This window comes from Panthera tigris, chromosome B1 (genome assembly GCF_018350195.1).
Source record: "Panthera tigris isolate Pti1 chromosome B1, P.tigris_Pti1_mat1.1, whole genome shotgun sequence".
Lineage (NCBI taxonomy): Eukaryota > Metazoa > Chordata > Mammalia > Carnivora > Felidae > Panthera > Panthera tigris.
This window is the reverse complement of record NC_056663.1, coordinates 34,613,517-34,633,912: the sequence shown is the minus strand read 5'-3', so window position 1 is coordinate 34,633,912 and position 20,396 is coordinate 34,613,517. Positions and strand designations below refer to the sequence as shown.

At 43.5% G+C, this 20,396-nt stretch overlaps 1 protein-coding gene across 4 annotated transcripts in view; it reads right to left on the bottom strand.

The window, feature by feature from the left end:
* Positions 1 to 1,107: 1,107 nt before the first annotated feature.
* ENTPD4 (ectonucleoside triphosphate diphosphohydrolase 4) overlaps positions 1,108 to 20,396 on the bottom strand; it is a 35,230-nt gene continuing 15,941 nt past the window's right edge. For 2 of the 4 annotated variants that reach the window (XM_042983232.1, XM_042983234.1), the window contains 7 exons: positions 13,973 to 14,032; positions 13,540 to 13,694; positions 11,690 to 11,856; positions 8,196 to 8,520; positions 6,149 to 6,234; positions 5,125 to 5,286; positions 3,023 to 3,928 (listed from right to left, as the gene is read on the bottom strand). In XM_042983232.1, coding sequence (XP_042839166.1) covers positions 3,706 to 3,928; positions 5,125 to 5,286; positions 6,149 to 6,234; positions 8,196 to 8,520; positions 11,690 to 11,856; positions 13,540 to 13,694; positions 13,973 to 14,032 — 1,178 coding nt within the window. In that variant the 3' untranslated portion in view covers positions 3,023 to 3,705. Of the gene's footprint in view, positions 2,757 to 3,022; positions 3,929 to 5,124; positions 5,287 to 6,148; positions 6,235 to 8,195; positions 8,521 to 11,689; positions 11,857 to 13,539; positions 13,695 to 13,972; positions 14,033 to 20,396 lie in introns of those variants that run through there. The other 2 variants (XR_006216607.1, XM_042983235.1) reach the window with 2 other exon arrangements.

Sequence of the window (20,396 nt, the reverse complement as noted above, 5' to 3'; positions counted from 1 at the left end):
AATTTACGTGTTGGTAGTTTTGCTGCATTGCACATAATCACACAAAACCCTAAAGCCGATTTTTTGTTTTTTTAAAGCTTAGAAAACACATTTGCCTTTCCAAGCTTCTTGATGCATGCTTCTTCTAAGGAAAACTATTCTATGCAGGCCTGATGTGTAAACTTTAAATATCTGTCCATCTAAGAGGTTGCCAACCTGAGTGCGCAGGTGTGAACAAGTGACCCTCCCAGCCGTCCAGGGGGGCCAGGCGCAGCCACACGCAGCCTCTCCAGCTTACCCCCGCCTCCCCCGCCCCCCCGCCCCCCCCCAGGCTGGGGAGTGCCAAGGCCAGCAGTTGAGGGTGAAAATATGCAAGCAGCACTGGTTACAAAGGGGTATGTTTGTACTGTTACTGTGATGTCCTTCAATGGACTGCCAGATCTCGGGGAGCGTCCTCGGAGGTCTGGAAAGCAGCAGCGCACAGTGTGACGACAGGAGAGCGTCTCCCGTAGCGGCACTCCCAGCAAGGCTCGACACAGCGTTTTCTTCCACGAGGCTGCCGGAAAACCCCACTGGCGCCATTTCTTTTGCTTTCTACTCCAAGTATTCTGAGTTCCCTGCCTTCTTGGCCAGCCCTTAATTGCTATGAACTCCTCTCCTGGATTAATAAGCTCCTCCCGTGCTTGCCTCTCAGCCCGGCCCCCCTTGCATCAGAAAGACCCACGTGAGATCCTCTGGAGAATGCAGGCCTCTCCACGTAACTCAGCAAGCCCTCCTTCCTGAACAGCACCTTCTCAGCCCGTTGGGGGACGCATGTTTGCTGGCTTACTGGAAAACTGACCTTGAAAATAATCTAGAGGGAAAGGTAAGAAGTGGAATTCTGGTACACACACAAATACTTCAGGATTGAAAACTGGTCAGCTCTTGCCCAGCTCTTTTTGTGCCCATACACGGCAACTAGCCTCCTGAACTAAGAGAATGTGGTGCGTATGCTTTCTTGAATGGGGTCGTTCGCGCAGGGGTCGGTGAACATCTTTAAGGGACATCTGTCCATAAAGGGACATTTAGTAAGTATTTTAGGCTCGACAGGTCACGTACACTGTCACATATTCTTCCCCCTTTTTTTTCTTTTAACAACCTTTTAAAAATTGAAAAACCATTCTCAGCTCAAAGGTCTTCTAGATTTTCCCTGTGGCCAATAGTTGGCCAAGCCGTCGTCCTGGGAGTTCTTTGGCAGGGGAACGTGGGCACTTAACTATGTAAAGTATAAGGTTGTTTGGGCCTTGGAACCCTGGTTTGGGATTTCTTTCAAAGACTGAGGTAGGTCCTTGCGGAGGGATCCCTAGGGTAGGTGTAAAGCAGAACTGGCTGTCTCGATTCTGCCCCCAAACGGTACCGAGCTGGACCACACTGGCACCCTTTGTTTAAAAAGTGGCAATCTATGGTGGGAAGTCTGAACTAAGGCCCATTTAAATCTGGGCCTATGCTGGCTAATCCTTGCCTTGATTTTAAAGGCAAAAATCACATACTCCAGGCATTTGAAAAGTTTCATTCTCAGGTCACTTACTACTCCCAATGGTTGGCAGCAGAAAAGCTAACGCGTAAACACACTCCCTCTTCGCCGCTAATGCCACCCGCAGTCTACAGGACAAACCCCGTCAGAGGATTCAAGGACGAGCACGCCAGCTCACTTTGCTCCCGGGGTATCTAAAACACTGCTCATCGGTGGCTGGGTCTTGATAAGGAACAGCATTTACCAGGGACCGAGCACTTGAATAGCTGGAGACCAGCGTTTCTGAAGCTGGACCTTTCACAGGGCCATTTACCTCCGTCCTCTCTGAAACAAGACCCCACACACATCAGAGGCTGTACCAGGACGCCGCTCCTCCAACCTTCCGTAGATCTCAGAGACAAGTATTCTACCGATAACTTTTTCACTGTTAGAATATTCACTGTGAAGAGCAGAGTAAGAGAATTTGCGTTTCTTTTATACATTTGTAATCTTTTCAAGTCATCAAGATACAGTATGCCATGTTTTAAATAATAAACAAGATAAAAATCTAAGTTAAATAAGGGCTCCAGGATCTGAATCCTTTCTCTAATCAACGAAGTCTGAAAAAGCAGCTGATGGTTCTCAAAATAAACATTTGCTACCAACCAACCGAATTTCACTGTTCTAAGAAACAGCACGCACACACACACACACACACACATACACACACACTCATAAAAAGAACTTCACCTAAAAAAACTAGGTATGAGAATTCCCAAAGCTTCTAAACAAAATGAATAGGTGTAAAACAACCGATCTCACATACACCAATCCAGCTGTCCTCTTTAGGTCTTTGTTTAAAATGTCGAACCCGTTTTCTCAAAATGTGAGTTTATTTCTTGTTGAAGTCAGACCCTTCTCTTCGTCCGGATTTACAGTGGTATTAACAACCATGGCCTCAATCATGGCCGTAATAAAGAGAACCTGTAAGCATGGGGGCCTCCAAAATAAAACCACTGAGACCATTTTTAATTAAGGAGGGGAACACCAACTCGAAGTTGGAGGAAACTAGAGCACAATTAAGCCCGGAAAAACGTACCACTAAGAAATGCGGACGTGCCTGTCAGCAGGCACGAGCTCCAGTTCCAATGATGTCGAAAGCGGTGAAACTTGAGGGATTTTCCAACTCAAAGACATAATGTTCTAAGGCTGCTGAAAGGTGCGACTGAGCAAGTCATTACCCGTGGTGAGGAAAGACAATGCATGAACGGTAATGGGGATTTTTCTACATAAAAAGAAATGAAACAATAAATTTTGAAGTGTGTGTGCTTTCAAAAGAAAGAGCACTGCATTCTCTCATCCTCTACCCTTAGCATTGCTCTCTCATGCACCCACATTCCCTCTCTCTCACACACACTCTTCCTCCTACACACACACGCTTCTCTCCCACACTTTCTCATACGCACACTTTCTCACAAACACATTCTGTTTCACACACACATTCTCTCTCACATTCTTTCTCTCTCTCACACACACACACATTCTCTCATACTTTCTCTCACACACGCATTCTCTCACTTTTTCACACACACACACACAAAACACTCTCTCACACACACATGTGCACTGCTCTAGTCGTTATTTCACATCTTCCAGGACTATCAGTTTTAAAAACAGTTACCTCTTGGTGCCTGCCTTTCTCCGTCTTGGGTATAAATGGCTTTGAGTTTTTCAGCCCACAAACAAAACATGTAGTGACAGACCTGAACAGTAAGTGAAAACTACACACCACCCTCTTCAGCTTAGAGCTTTTGAGACGGACAAAAAGAGGACTGCGATTTCCGCCGGGCGGGTTCTGGTTCTGAGAACGCGACACTCGTCAGTGCCACCACCACTGATGGCAAACGGCTTTGCCATTCCCTCCAGAGGCAAAGTGCAGCTGTTTAAAATTTAACATCCCTCAGAGAAAAGCCAAAAATCTTCGTCGGTATCCTATGCAGCAAAAACAAAGTCATTTTCCCTTTTTCCTCCACTTAAACCTGTATTCAGAACGGCTAACCGCAACACTTTCTGGACAGGCAGAGCTTACGTCAGTGGAGTTTGTTTTTGTTGCAAGGAACAAAAAAGGGAAAGGAAAAACAAAGCCGAAAGAGAATAAGGAGGAGAAACCCTGAGGCAAAAATGGCTTTTCCTTCAGAAAGTCTTCCTGGGCTCTCGAACTCCCGTCCCGAAGTTCACGCGGCCATCTTCTGGGACGGCAGGCCTTCCTCCAGCCAGAGGGTGGTGGTCGAAGCGCCACGCAGCGTCCGCCTGTGAATGCGCCGCAGCCGCAGCAGGTAGAGGAGGATGGAGAGCAGGACCACCAGAAAGCAGCCCGAGAACAGGTAGTGATTGTAGACAAAGGAGAAGCCCCTCCAGTGAGCGTGACTGGCCCGGAAGGTCTCCTGCTGGATATCCCTGGGCAGCGGGACACAGAACAAAGAGGGCGAATCAGGCCAGGAACGCGATGTGACAGTGCACGGGGCACGTGCCCTATCGGAGGAACCGGATTTAGGGCTCCGCTCGGAGACAAAAACTGCCATCCCGCTCTCCGGGGCTCAGTTTCTTTCCTTCTGTAACGGAGGCTGCCTGGCCTAACAGAGGGTGGCTGTAATTATTAACAGGATACCACGTGAACGTGCGTTCAGCTACCATCACTGTAACTTGGGTCAAAAATCAGAGAACTTTAAAAGAACTGTGAGGGTTTCACTACGAGCTGGACGCCAATGTGGAATCAGACCACCTGTCTGGGAGCAGTAACAGCCACGACTCACACTTCTTTGCGGTTAGCCCAGCTAAACGGATTGCTGGGACATGCTCAATTAAGTGAAGGGGATAAAAAAAATCCCCCGAAAACGAACTCCTCATTTGTGAGTGCACCAGGGTTGTTATGCGGGGCCAGCTGACAGCCAGGTCTGCGAACGCGAACGGGGAAAACGTCCACCTTTATTTTCCCGATTCCGACCGGCATTGCCACCAACCACGAGTGCAGACCACAAGCTACGGGAGCGTCGGCACTGCTTGTGGCTTTGACCGTGGGGCAGCTCACAGGCCGCCGTCACGTGGCGTGGTGGGGGCTGGCAGGTGCCTCCAGACGTCGACACACATCACTGACATCACTGTACTGAAATTACAGGAAGCACTAGTTCTGCTCCCGGATTTGTTATTTCACGTTTTAACAAAAAAGAACACGTATCACTATGTCGCCAATACGTTTTCTGTAAATATTTGATAAATTTGAGAAATATATTTGATGTCTATATTTCAATACTGTGGTTTCCTCTGTAACCTGTTATTGACTTCATACATTAAAAACAGTATTTTGAGAAGGAGTCCAAAGTCACAAAGGTGAAGAACCCCAGAACTAACCCTTCCGTGCAGGGGCCAGGGAAAGACACTTGGGAAAAATCAAACAGTTTCGTGCTGCCTCTGACGGGATGGGTGGGGTGGGAAGGATGCACTGGGGGGGAAGACCAAAGTCAAAGTTCACTGACCACAGTCCTGCCCACGGCCAGCACTTACCCCAAACGCCCTCAAACCACAGCTGCCGCGCTGATCATAACCACAGAAAAGCATCTTCTGTTTGATTCTCGTCACCAAATTCAGAGCCGTACCTTAACGGTAAAAACCGGGTCCTGTAAAGGATTGCTCCGAGGGTCCACTGAACCTCCTTATCGTAAACTTGTAAGGCTGTCTTTAAGTTTTTGTAGTTGACAGGAAACGAAAAGCCCCTATGGAACACCTCAAACATCCAGGCAGACTTGAAGCACTGATACCTACGAACACCAAGCACAAACGTAAGTGGAATTCATTTGCTTGTCAAAATGAACCAGACGCCGAAACGGCCTTTCCCTGTGACCAACGCGGGTGCAAAGGCTTCCCTAGGCCTGCATTGAGCAGCCGGACCACCCATGTGCGCCTTTCCGGTTGATTTACTTGGTTTGTCCCCTTGTCCACAACCCAAAATAATTCACCTGTCAAAATCAATGAGCTCACGAAATGCGGTCTCGGTAGGATTTAATACATGGCCATGACATATTTTTACCTCAGGCGATCATTTACACTGATAAAGTGCCAACTTCTTTGGACCTCAGTTTATTATAAAACGAGAAGGCAGAGGGTCCTTTTCAGCTCTGTTATTTTGTGATCTGAAATCCTTATTAGAGACTTACTTTTTGCAAAGTGCTGGGCTAAGTTAGTAATAAGACAGCCAATGCACTTAAATGACTTATAATGACAGGATTTTTGAAAAGCACCAAGTTACTAAGAAATAAGGCAGAATTTGATAAATGCCACTGGGGAGACATAATGCGCGCTCTGGAGACTGAGGTGGGTGGCGTCTGCTTGAAGGGGCAGAGGAAGACGTGAGATAGCGCTGACCTGACTCTGAGGTCTGGGCAGGACTTCAACAAGCAAGGGACGGACAGGGGAACTCTAGGCAAAAGTGAACAAAACACCGTAAGACATGTTTGGACACAAGTAGCTGTTGTCCTGTCTGAAAGGAGCCCAGGGTAGGTGAGGGGAAACAGTGACCGATGAGGATGCAAAAGTAGACTGGGGCCTGGGTGTGGCAAGCCAGGGGCCAACGCTCGTGCACAGTTTCTTAAAACCGCCTGGGGACGGCCACCCACTGCTTACTTTAGCCTGTGGAGGTCGGCGTGTGAGGCATACAGTCCTCGGTCAAAGCGTTCCCGCAGGATCGACCACTTTGTTGCACAATAATCCTGGAAGAAATTTCACCCCAAATAAATCACCGGTAAGTGAACAGGTTCTTCATTTTAAAAAGGGTTTACCAAATTCATATTCATAAACAACCATATCCTTCCAATTAGGCAACACAAGCTTCACCTCTATGTGTAACGTGAACCCAGCAACTGCTTACTGATCAGCAAAGACCATGGTTGTTCTGTCTTAAAATTCTGCCAAAGTTATTGTTACAGAAAACTTCCCTGCCCACAACCAGCCTCTTCGAAACTGCTTAGTTTCCTCCTCTGTGACTGCCTGCGACTGGCGTAAGCTTCTGGAAGAGTGAAGTGGTACCTGAGCTGGTTCAGAGTGGCCGCCTGTGTCTGAAGTGACACAGTGCAAGGCTCGGGGAACACCAAGCTGATTACAGAAGGCTTTGTCTTTAGGTGAAGGGAGAGAGGTGCCATCTTTTCCTGAAGTTATTTGTAATATTATGTATTTTTAAAGATTTTTGCTTTGAGAGAGAGAGAGAGAGCACACGGGCATGTGGCCGCAGGAGGAGCAGAGACAGAGGGAGGGAGAATCCCAGGCAGGCTCTGCACTGTCAGCGAGGGGCCCGACTCGGAGCTCGAACTCACAAACAGGTCATGATTTGAGGCGAAACCCAAAGTCGGACACTTAACCAACCGAGCCGGCCAGGTGCCCCTGTAATAATATTAATAACTAAGATCTACTGAGCACTAAGGGCCTTTTCTGAGTGCAATACTTAAGATCACTCCTTGGCATGGCTATGATTGCAACATCTATTTCAAGGAGGAAGAAACTGAGGCTCTGAGAGATGGTGAAACTGCCCCAGGGAACACAGAACAACACTCAGTCTGGGGTGAGAGGTAAGGACAGACATTTAGGGCAGAGGAAACAGCGTGAATGAAGACAAGATGGGAAGTAGCTTGGATGCAAGGGCAACGAGTAGCTATTACTGGAGTAGGTCATGAGAGGTCGGGAGAGGAGGCCCCGGGAAGAAGGCACGCTAAGGCATTTGTGATTTATCCTGGTATAAAAGGAAGCCGCTGAAGACAATAAATAGAGAGGAGACTTGTGCTTTAGACAGGTCTGTCTCTGTTGCGGCGTGACTGATGAATGACAGAGGGAGACCAGACGCAGGAAGGCCAGCGGGGAGGCTCCTGTAGTAGGGCAGGTGACAGACGCAGGCCCTGCTAGGGCGGAGAGAGCAGGACAGAAAGCAGGGAGGGCTTTGAGAAATGAATACAGGTAAAATAACATGCTTGATGACTGATTATGGGGGATGTGCAGCGAGGGAGGAATGAATGGTAGGGAGAAGTCTGGAACTCCTGAGTTTTGAGAGGTGACCAGATGGTCAGGGATGCCATTAACTGAGACAACATCACAGGATGAAGGGCATGGGGAGAAAATGGTGAAACCGGTTTGCTTTGGGTCACGAAATCTAAGAGGCACCGGGCATGGAGGCTGGAGCCTCTTCTTGGTGGGCAGTAGTTGGGAACCATGAGCATGGAAGAGACCAGCTAAGAGCCTGAGGGTCCACACCCTTCCAAGGGTGGAAGTCCAGTATCACCAAGGTTTAGGGGGTATGAAGGTAGGGAACCCTGGGCAGTGGCCAACAAGAGAACAGGGGTCCCAGCAGCTAAGCAACAGGAAGGCTGCAGGAGTATGGCCTGATACCAGTGGCATTACTACAGAGTAATATGCAAGTCTGTCACCCGGAAGCCACTGGCCATCAGAGCAGTGCCCGGAGTGGTGGGCAGCAGGTGGCTCCCCGCGGATCTGTGACTCCTGTCGGGACTACCTCTTTCGCTCAGCCAAGGAACAGGATCCCCAACAGGTTGCACTACAGCCTTCCATCCTCCACCTTCCCCTGCTCTTGGGCTGGGCCTCCAAACGTGAAGGGGGGACACAGGCTGCCAGTGTCTACACCATCTCTCAAAAGCATGCAGGAGAAGAGGGTTTCTTTGAAGGTTACCTTTGCGGCTTTAGTAAAAGTAGCAGCGTTGTAGTCCCCCCCCATTCGTAACACATCCTCAGTGCAGTAGTAGAACTCCGAAAAGCCATAGAATTCGCTGTTCTGGAAGTGAATGGGAGGCTGGTAGACCCCGTTGAGGGAGGTCTGCGTCTCGTTTGTTTTATTCATGAAAGGCTGGATGGTCTCTCGGCACAGGTCAAAGTCTCCTGTTCCCCGGAGGTACATGGTCTGCCCATTTTGCTGGATTTCGTCCTTAATGTCCAGGGGTAAGCAAGGGTCCAGGTATGGGGTGTCAGGAGCCAGACCAGTCTGCTTCCCCAGGAGCCTACGGGACAAAGAGAAACTTGATTTGAGACTGACAGAAAACCGTGTTTTCAAGCAGCGGCTGCAAGCCAGCGTTTCTCAAGACATGCTGTGTGGAACGTGAGCCCTGCAGGGTGTCCTGGGGGAACACGAAAGGGTTCCGGGATAACGAGGTCAGGGAAACAGGTTCTCGAGCTCCCTCCTGGAGGAGGTTGGTTCACCACCCATCCACATGTGCATACAGCAGATACCTACGCAGACACTGTAACAGGGTCCAGTGAAACAGCTACCTGGTCAGATTACCAGAGCTTTCTGTACCCTGGCACACGGCCTGCACTCTCGGCCCGTGTGCCTGCGGTTCCGGAACTCCTCTCGGTCTAAAGTTCACTGCAGCTGAATGCCCACCAGCTGTGTCGCTTCCAACCCTCTTCTGCCACTAGAGCTTGCCAGTGTAATCATACAGAGATGAAAAGTGACTACAGACAGAAGTAACTGGGCCCGTGCAAGCCACATTAGATGCCTTAGAAAAACACAATAAAGGCAAGTTGCTCGAAAACTGCTGTCAAGTTCAGTATTAGCATGGTTTAAAAACACTGGGAAAATGTGGGAAAAATCTAGAACTTTAAAAATCAAATTCCTTTACAAATGTCTGTTAAGCCCCTGGTAATCTTTAAAAAAGCCAAAATGACACTGAGATGAGGTGTGGTGCATGCCAGAGAGATGACGGGTGTAGCCTAAGAAAAGACCTTAGTCCAGAGCAAAAGACTGGCAAACGAACACATAAATTAAGATGCTTGTGGTTTGATTCGATTTTTGATCCTCTGTTTTAACTGATTTTTTTTTAAGTTTATTCATTTTTGAGAGAGAGAGAGAGAGAGCGCGCGCGCACGCTCAGGGGAGGGCCAGAGAGAGAGGGAGACACAGAATCCAAAGCAGGCTCCAGGCTGTCAGCACATAGCCCGATGAGGAGCTTAAACTCACTAACTGCGAGACCATGACCTGAGCCAAAGTCCGACGCTTGACTGACTGAGCCACCCAGGAGCCCAGGTTTTAACTGATTTTTAAAAATCAACTATTGATCCCAATTGCTGTAGATAAGAGAGTGTCCACTGTACTACAGGCTCTGAGAATTCCCATGGAAAAGAAATCTTAACTGTCTACCGGAATGCGCTGTGCTCACGACTTCCCGGTGAAATTTCCCTGCATCTGTCATCCCATTATGTGTACTCACTGCTCGTCACCATTAAGCAAGCGAGGAGCAAAAAACAGCTTACAACAACTGGACCTGTTAGTGTTTGATGCCGTGATGTCACATGGGCCGAAAAGGCTGTGTACGTCTTCGGAGACTGCCACTCAACTGACAGGTTGGTTATTCCTAAACTCAGGGCAACTCAAGATGGACTTGAATGTAGTAAGTTAAGGTCTTCGCCATTAAATAAAAATGTTTCGTTTTTAAAACTCAATGGCTACTAATAGAGAAATAGCGATGCGTTTCAAGGCTCAATTCATATGTAAAAAGTGATGACTAACATTTATAATTATTATCAAAGTCCAAGACTCGTCAAATTACTGTTTTTAGTTGCCCTATATCTAAATTAAGAAGTACCACTGAATTGTCTGTTATACAAGTTTCTTGACATTAAAATCAATTAGTAAAAATTAACATTGCAGAAGGTGTTTCTCCAAAGTTCTAATTCACAAGGCGCCTGGGTGGCCCTCAGTGAAGCGGCCAACTCTTGATTTCCGCTCAGGTCATGATCTCATGGTTCGTGAGTTCAAGCCCTGCATTCAGGCTCTGTGTTCACTGCACAGAGCCTGCTTCGGATCCTCTATTTCCCTCTTTCTGGCCTTCTCCGGTCATGCTCTCTCTCAAAAATAAATGAACATTAAAAAAAATTCCAAAGTTCTAATTCAAACATCACTTATAAAATATTTCTATTTTAGGACTATTTATTATAGAAAATAATTATGCCACAATGTACCGTATAATACACCACGCTTAAAAAGAAATTATGCGACTACCTATCTCTCTTTTTTTTAAAGTTTATTTATTTTTGAGACAGAGACAGTGTGAGTCGGGGAGGGGGCAGAGAGAGAGGGGGAGAGAGAATCCCAAGCAGGCTCTGCACGGTCATCACAGGGCCCGATGTGGGACTGGAGCCCACAAAGCCGTGAGATCATGACCTGAGCCGAAACAAAGAGTCAGGCACTTAACTGACTGAGCCACCAGGTGCCCTGGGACTACCCATCTCTTAACTAACACCATTCAATTAATGTCTGGAGAAGAAGTTTTTATTGTTCTTCCTATTCACACATGTGAATTTCTGGAAAGTGTGGTACTGAATGGCTCTGACTTGGTCATTCTTCAAGTTCAGGCCTCCCCAGGCTTATTAAGATTAAATTGATCAAGGAACTAACTATACACTACCATTTATCTGTATAAATTAGGATTTTTTTCCCCTCAAAATTGCTCATCAAAACAAAGAAAACAAAACAGTAATTAATAGGATATTTTATATAACCCCAGATTTCAGATATTTTTATTCATCCACACAGCTTTGCTCTTCTTATGAACTGATTTCAAATAAATAACTGCTATATACTTAAACTGATAAAATAAATTTAAACTGATAAAGCATTGCTTTTGTTTTATATTTCTTCGATACCAGAATTCTTCATAAACTCATTTTTAAAAGTTTCCCTGCTAAAAATGTTTAAAACCACTAACTTAGACTTCTGGATCATTTCTTGCTCTTGAATACCTTCCTGCCCTATGGTTTTATCCACTAAATAACTGCACAGGCTGGTTTTCCAGAACACCACCAGAACAACACATAATTCCCGTCCATCATCAATGACAATTTTATCGTCACGTACCGCTGGCCCCCAGGACATCTGCAGTAGCCCAGGTACTGAGTTTCCCAGGGACTCTGCAATGTGAAATACACTACCCAGGGCTCAAAACTCCTACTATGTTAATAGTGAAATTTCTAATCCAGGGGGTGTGGATTCGGGGCTGAAGGCAGGACCCCAGTACCCCTTCAATTATTTCTCAGCTAGCAGGGGGGTCGAAAGCTGATGGCGTGGACACACTTCTGCTGCTTGAGGTCTCCCAGCTTTGCCTGGAGAGGTGCTCTACAAGCAGAGACCGAGATCTGAAAGTGAACGCTGAGAAGCAGAAGGTGCTTTACCTGTTCTTTTGAACTGTGTTGGCAAATATTCGGTCTTCGTATCTCTGTCGAGCAGCATTGCCACCAAACCCAAGAAATGTGGCCACGTAGACCCGGTACACATGCTCAGTTTGGTGAACATCACATCCCAAGTTAAATTCAGCCAACAAGTTCTTAGCGACTTCTTCCTGCAGATGCAAGGATAAAAAACTTTAATATTTTAGGCAATACCATAACAATTACCTCCTGTGAAAAAGAAGGATCTATAAAGATTCTCATCTAAAAGCAGCAAAAAAATTCTGCTTCTGCGTTTCCCAAGGACCCTTCTAAGCATCCCTCTGAATTCAATATGACAATTCTGACTTAGGAAATTCCAGATATGCTGCACATCTGTGATACCGTTACTTTCTGTAAAGGGATGTGAGCGATGTAGTTCACATCCCCCAATCTAGAAAACCTACTTATGGAAGCCTATGCTTTAGGAATAATTCTAACCGTTGAAAAGTCTTTAGACACAAATATGACTTCAGCGATTCTGTGCGAGAAAAAAACTGGGTGTTATCTAAATCTACAACCTCAAGGGGGTTTCGTCAATTATGGTAATATTTTATGGAGGAACATGCATATGCCCTATTAAATAAGCGATGCAAAATTGTATAAACAGCAATATTACAACAACTGTATTTTAAAAAACTATAAAGAGGAAAAAAATGAATAAAAAGAAATACAAAATGATAACAATGGGTTTTTTTGGGTGATGCATACACAGAAAACTTTTAGCCCTGATTTTTCAGTATTTTTTCCAAACCTGCTATGTTATTTGTTTTTGTTTTGTTTTTGCTTTATCTTGAGGAGGAAAACATGACTTTTAACAGAGTGCAATAGTTTCTAGAGGCATTCCTGGATGAGAAGTAGGAAACACAAATTGTAATACTTGAATTTAGAAAGCATTTTTCTTAAGAGCTTAATAAATATACCAATAACATTTAGTGAGTGAACATTGGGTGCCTGGCAGTACATTAGATATACTATCTGCACTAGAGCATTTCAGCTTTATAATAAGCCCCCGTGAGAGGTACTTGCATTCACATTTACAGATGAAGAACCAAGTTCAAAGAACTTAAGTGATGTGCATCAGGTCACACAACTAGTGAGGCCAGCCTGACGAGGGAGCCTAGACTTGTCTAGCTGCAGCCTTTTTAAACCACTACACTATATGACAGGAAAGTCATAGTGCAGGAAACCAGGCTTTGGTGGAAATTTATAGCTGAGTGGAAACAGAATCGCAAAGACATGTAGCAATTCAGGAACACATGTAGAAACCTTTCTGGTGCTCACTATACAAGGCTGCCCAGCCTACTGGGGAACTACAGGCAGTGACTGAAAGCCACGAAGGGCATGGAGAGAAACAGAGGAACCCTGTTCAGAAATGTGCAAGCAGTGCATTCAAACCTCAGTCCTTTCCAGAAAAGTCAAAAGCTGTCTGAGCCTTATAAAAAAAAAAAAAAAGAAAAGCAGCACGTTCCCCAACTATAACTTAAGAAATATGATGCCATTACATTAAGTTTTACAATATCTGTTGAGAAAAGAAGTGATTGAAGAGAAAATACAAACAAAAATTCAAGCATGTAACTGACATTTATACCAAACAAAAACTGTGAAGTTCAGAAAACAAACCAGCCGACTTCAATGAACAAACACAAACGGAGGTTTGCTTGGCTTCTTCCTGACTCCTTTCTCCTGGGTCGGGAAGGTGGGACCTCAGCAAGCATAGTAAGGGTGTGTTCAGACTCAGGAAACAAAACAAAAATGGATGGAGACATGTTAAAGGAAAACCAAAGCAAACAGAAGAAAATTTGACAGATAATAACCTGCTGTGAGGAGGCAAAGCTTACAGTTTTGGGAACTTCGTATGCTATCTGGGTCGACACGCCTCCCATGTCGAGAATACCGGCTGTCCTTTTACGGAGAATGGCTTCCCTGCTTTCACTGCCAGGAATGTTAACCTCCACAACTGCCTCCTCATCTGCAAAGAACAAAAACAGCCATTGGAACAGAACAAATCCAGAGCACTGAGACCCCGTGAAGAGTCCCCTTGTTTTCATGGTACTTTCAAGCCTAACTAGGCAAATGCAATCCACTCCTCCCACCTGAAGTCAAGGTAATGGTGTGAAACGTTAGTTCCCCTCTCTGCTCCTACACACTCAGTTGTGTCACAAACCTTCGCTCCTTTTCTATCCTTTGGATTAGATGGACCAGCCATCATTTCCAGTCAGACACATTAGTTGGAAACATGATACTTACCATCTTCAATATGCTCGAATCGTCCAAGGACAAAATTAATGCCAATCCAAGCATATACACCTAGAGACATTTCACAGGGTGAAGAGAAGAAGAATAAAGTTTTAAGATACTTGGTACAACTCTTATCGATGCAGTCCGTGCAAACAACTCATTTACTTTACTCCCTGACAACCTGGGAGAACATCATCTGAAGTAACACATGCCTGTTGATGTATTTTATGTTTTCCTGGTGTTTTTCTGATACCTCTCAACTTTAAAATTTACGGTTTCATATTAATTACACAGGTAAAGATGTAATTCCCTCAGTGCTAGTTTTCTTTTGAAACTGTTTTGAAATAACGGAGTTTTCACTTTATCAAGTTACACCTATCAATCGCAAGGTTCTAAAAACAAAGTAACTTTGACTCTTCCCGTTCCTTTGTCTCTCATTGCCACTCAGTTGCTGCACCTGATTCTCTTTCTACAACATTCCCTATCCAGTCTTTACCCATTTTCATTTCCACCTGGATTTAAGGCGTCACAGAGACCTAGTCATTCCGCCTGCCCTCCTCCTCCACTCCAACCAACTCTATTCTCTGCTACTGGTCTGACCCCCAGAACAAAGGCCGAACTCCACTGCCCCACGGCCTGACAATCCGAGACCTGTCCAGCTTTTTGTTTTTACTGACGAGAAATGACACGTAACATTGTGTAAGTCTGAGGTGTACAGTGTCTTACTTTGATACATTTATACGCTGTCCTATGACTGCCCTTGTAATGATACTTTCACATTACATAGTTATAGTACAGCATTACTGTCTATACTCCTTATACTGTACCTTAGAACTCTATGGCTTATTTATTACTTGTTATAATAAGTTTGCATCCTTAAATACCATCAATCTTATCCCTCCCCTTGCCCTGGTAACCACCATTTTACTGTTTTTTTATGGGCTTTTTAAAAAAGCCTTAAAAAAAAGTTTATTTATTTTGAGAGAGACAGGGAGAGAGTTGGGGGGAGGGGCAGAGAGAGAGGGAGAGAGAGAATTGTCAGCAGGCTCCACACTGTCAGCTCAGAGCCCAACGCAGGGCTCGAACCCATGAACTGTGAGATCATGACCTGAGCTGAAACCAAGAGGTGGACGCTTAACTGACTGAGCCACCCAGGAGCCCCAGGTTTGACTTTTTCAGATTCCACGAGCAAGTGATATCAACAACTACTATCTTTCTCTGTCTGACTTATCTCACTTAGCATACTGTGCGCCCAAGCTCCATCCACCCTGTCACAAATGGCGGGATTTCCTCTTTTCTTACAGCTGAATAATATTCCATTATGTATATGTACTACATCTTTTTTAACCATTCATCTGTTGATGGGCATTTGGGTTGTTTCTGTATCTTGGTTCCTTTAATTAATGCTGCGGTAAACATGGGAGTGCAGACATCCTGTTGAAATCCTGTTTTTGTTTCCTTTGGGTGTATACCCGGAAATGGATTGACTGGATTGTATCAACTAGTTCTAATTTTTTGAGGAACCTCCGTATTGTTTTCCATATTTCTTGGACCAATTTACATTCCTACCTACAAAGTATAAGGGTTACCTTTTCACCACATTCTTACCAGCACCTGCAGACATCCTAACAGGTATGAGATGAAATTTCTTCGTGGTTTTGATTTGCATTTCCCTGATGATTAGGGATGCTGAGCATCTTTTCATGTGCCGTTTGGCCATTTTAATGTCCTCTCTGGAAAGTGTGTTTAGTTTTTTAATCAAAAAATTATCTTAATTTTTTGGTTAAGTTGTATGAGATCTTTATATATGTTTGGGATATTAACCCCTTGTCCAGTATGTGCACATTTTTTTTTCCCATTCTGTAGGTTGTTTTTCATTTTGTTAATTGTTTCTTTTACTATGCAGAAGCTTCTGAGTTTGATATAGTCTCATTTGCTGGTTTTTGCTTTTGCTGTTTGTGCTTTTGGCATCATGTCCAAGAAATCACTGCCATGACCAATACTGATGAGCTTCTTGCCTACATTTTCTTCTAGGAGTTTATGGTATCAAGTCTTAGGGATTTTCTTTGATTCTTTTTGAATTCATCTTTGTGAGTGGTGTGAGACAGGGGTCCAATTTCATTGTTTGGCACGTGTTTCCCCAGTCTTCCCAGCACTGTTCGTTGAAGACACCATCCTTTCCACTACTGGGTGGTGGCTGTATATGCTGGGATTTAATTCTGGGCTCTCTATTCCGTTCCATTGGTCAACGTGTCTCTTTCTGTGCCAGTACGAAACTGTTTTCATTAACACTGCTTTGCACAATAGTTTGAAATTGGAAGCATGATACTTCCAGCTTTGTTCTTTTTCTCAGGATTGCCCTCGCTATTAGGGGTCTTTTCTGATACGAAATTTTAGGATTGCTTCGTCTATTTCTGTGAAAAATGCTTTTAGCATTTTGATGGGAATTGCACTAAATCTATAGATTGCTTTGACCAGTATGTCAATTATAACAAGATTAATTCTTGTGACCCATGAACATGGGTTGTCTTTCAATTTGCCTTCTTCCATTTCTTCCAGCTAAGTCTTGTAGTTTTCATTGTAAAGATCTTCCATTTCCTTGGCTAAATTTATTTCTATTTTATTGTTTTTGATGCCACTGTGAACAGGATAGTTTTCTTTCTTTTTCAGATGCTTCATCATTAGTGTAAAGGAATGCAATTGATTTCTGTATGTTGGTTTTGTATCTTGCCACTTTATTGTAATTGTTGATCAAGTCAATGACATTTCCTAACTGACTCTTTAGGATTTTCTATATATAAGATCATATCATCGGCAGATAGTGACAATTTTAGTTTTTCCTTTCTGATCTGGATGTATTTTCTTTCATTGTTTTGCCTAATTGCTCTAGCTAAGACTTCCAGTACTCATTGAATAGGAGTGGTGAGAGTAGGCATCCTTGTGTTGGTCTCGATCTTAAAGGAAATGCTTTCAATTTCTCTCCACAGAGTCTAAGGTTAGCTGTCTGTCATATATGGCGTTTGTTATGTTGAGCTATATTTCTTCTACACCCAATCTGTTAAGGATTTTCATGAAAGGATGTTGTATTTGTCAAGTATTTTTCTGTGATGCTTTTTTGAGATGATGCCATCCATGATTTTTATTTTTCATTTTATTGATGTGATATAATTTATTGATTTGTGCATGTTGAAGCATGCTTCCATCTCAGTGATAAATTCTATTTGGTTATGGCATATAATCCTTTTAATGTGTTTTTGAATTCAGTTTGCTAGTATTTTGTTGAGAATTTTTACATCTATATTCATCAGGGATACTGGCCTACAGTTTTCTTGTGGTATTTTTATCTGGTTTTGGTATTAACATAATGCTGGCCTCACAGAATGAGTTTAGAAGTTTTCCCTCCTTCTTGATATTTTAGAAAAATTTGAGGGGAATTGGTATTAATTCTTTAAATGTTATTCTCCAGTGAAGCCATCTGGTCTTGGAGTTTTCTGTGTTGGGAGTTTTTTGATTATGGATTCAATCTCTTTACTCGTTATTGGTCTACTTAGATTTTCTATTTCTTCCTGATTTAGTCTTGGCAGGTTGTATGTTTTAAAAATGCATCCCTTTCTTCTGTTACATATTTTATTGGTATAGAATTGTTCATAGTACAATTGAGCTTTGAACAGTACATAGTACAGTTGAGTCTTGAACAATGTGCATGTCAGGGGCACTGACCCCCCAATAGTAAAAAATCCTTGTTAACTTTTGATTCCCTAAAAACTTGACTACTAAGAGCTTACTGTTGATCAGAAGCATACTGATAAGTGTTGTTAAGAAGATCATAAGGAGAATATACGTATAGTATTGCACTGTATTTATGGGAAAAAAGTCCACAAGTGGCCTCGTGCAGCTCAAACCCACGTTGTTCAACGGTCAGCTGCAGTCTCATGATCCTATGTATTCCTGTGGTGTCAGGTGTAATGTCTTCTCTTTCATTTTTAACTTCTTTTTTTTTTTTTTTAGTCTAGCTAAAGGTTTAAGTAGAACCAGCCCTTAGTTTCATTGATCCTTTCTACTGATTTTCTGTTTTCTATTTTATTTATTTCCACTCTGATCTTTATTATTTCCTTCCTTCTGCTAGCTGTGGGCCTCATTTGTTCTTTTTTTAGTTCCTTGAAGTATAATGTTATATTGTTTGAGATCTAATTTCTTGATACATGCTTTTAGTGCTACAAACTTTCAGAACTGCTTTTGCTACATCCCACAATATTTGCAATGTTCTATTTCCATTTGTTTTGAGATACTTTTTAATTTCCTTCTGAGATACTTCCTTTTGAGATACTTATAATTTCCTACTTTAATAATCTTCTTTGATCCACTGGTTTCGAAGTGTGATGTTTAATTTCCACATATTTGTAGATTTCCTCACCATCCTCTTAATTTCTAGTTTCATACCACTGTGGTCAAAAAGACAGTTGGCATGACTTCAATCTTCTTAAACTTGCTAAGATTTTCTCTGCATCCTGCCATATGATATAGCCTGGAGAATGTTCCATGTGCACTTGGAAAGATGTGTATTTTGCTGCTTTAGGATGGAATGTTCTGGACATGTCTATTAAGTCCATTTGTGCTAACATGTGGTTCAATTCCAATGTTTCCTTGTTGATCCTGTCTGGATGATTCATCCATTGCAGATAGTAGGATTCTGCAGTCCCATCCATTATTGTTTTGTTCCCTATTTCTCTATTTGTTTAATATATCTTGATGCTTGGGTGTGGGGAGCATATACACTAATGTCGTATCTTCTTAATGTATTGGCCCATTTATCATTACAAAACGACCTTCTTTGTTTCTTGTTACCCTTTGGCCTTCAAGTCTATTTTGTCTGATATAAGTTTGGCTATGCCGGCCTTCTTCCGGTTTCCATTTGCTTGGAATATTGTCTTCTATCCTTTCACTTTGAGCCCATGTGTGTCTTCAAAGCTAAAAGTCTCCCGTAGGTGGCATAAAGTTGGGTCTTGTTTCTTTTTTAATCCAGCCATTCTATGACTTTTGATTGGTGAGTTCAATCTGTTTACATTTAGGGTAGCTGTTGATATGTAAAGTTTTACTACTGCCATTTTGTTTTGCCTTCTGTTCATTTTTTATTTAAAATATTTTTTTAAATGTTTATTTTTGAGAGACAGAGACACAGACAGACAGAGCGTAAGTGGGGAGAGGCAGAAAGAGAGAAGATACAGAATCTGAAGCAGGCTCCAGGCTCTGAGTTGTCAGCACAGAGCCCGATGCAGGGCTCGAACTCACAAACCACGAGATCGTGACCTGAGCTGAAGTGCGACGCTTAACTCACTGAGCCATTCAGGCACCCCTGGTTATTATTATTTTTTATTTTTATTTTTGAGAAAGAGAGCAAGCTGGAGAGGGGCAGAGGGAGAATGAGAGAGAATCTCAAGCAGGCCCCACACTGTCAGTGTGGAGCCTGATGCAGGGCTCAAACTCCTGAACCGTGAGATCATGACCTGAGCCAAAATCCAGAGTTGGACCCTTAAGTGACTGAGCCACCCAGGCACCCCTTGCCTTCTGGTTATTTTGTCTCTCCTTTTTTTTTTCCCCTTCTGTTTATCTTTGTAAATTTGTGGTTTTCCATGGTTTCCATGATTTGCTCAGGCTCCCCCTTTATGTTTTGTGTGTCTCTGCTTTGATGTTTGCTTTGTGGTTACCATGAGGTTTACATAAAGCATCCCACAGACAGAACAGTCTTTTTTCTGATAGCAACTTCTCTTTGTTCACCTATAAAGTTTCCATCCTTTACCCTTCCCCTTTTATAGCTTTGATGTCACAAATTTTTTTATGTTGTGATGTTGTTACCAAGCTGTAGTAGCTATAGTCATTTTTAATGCTCTTCTCCCTTTAAGCTTTATACTTGTTTTATGTACTATTCTAAAAAAGTCCGTTTTCTAATTCTATTTATCACCTTAATTAGGCTTCTGTGCGCTTTCATCTTTTCATTTCAGCTTGAGAAGCTCCTTTCAACATGTCTCAGATGGTGGTCTGGAGGGGGTGAACTCCTTTAGCTTCTGTTTGTCTGGGAAAGCCTTTACTTCGCCTTATATATGAAGGATAACTTTGCCAGATACAGTATTCTTGGCTGGCAATTTGTGTTTTTCAATACTTTAAAATGTCATTCCATGCTCTCCTGGGCTCCAGAGTTTCTGCTGACAAATCTGCTGATAACCTAACGAGACTTCCTTTGTAGGCTGTCTTTTTCCCCCGGCTTCCTTCAAAATAATTTATCACTGACTTTTGACAGTTTTAATGTGATGTCTCAGAGCGGGTCTTTTTGCACTGCTAGAGAAGCTGGTCTATTGGCTTCTTAGACTTGTGTATCCAGTTCTTTCTCTGGGCTTGGGAAGTTCTCTAGGACACCTCTTTAAATACGCTCTCTGCT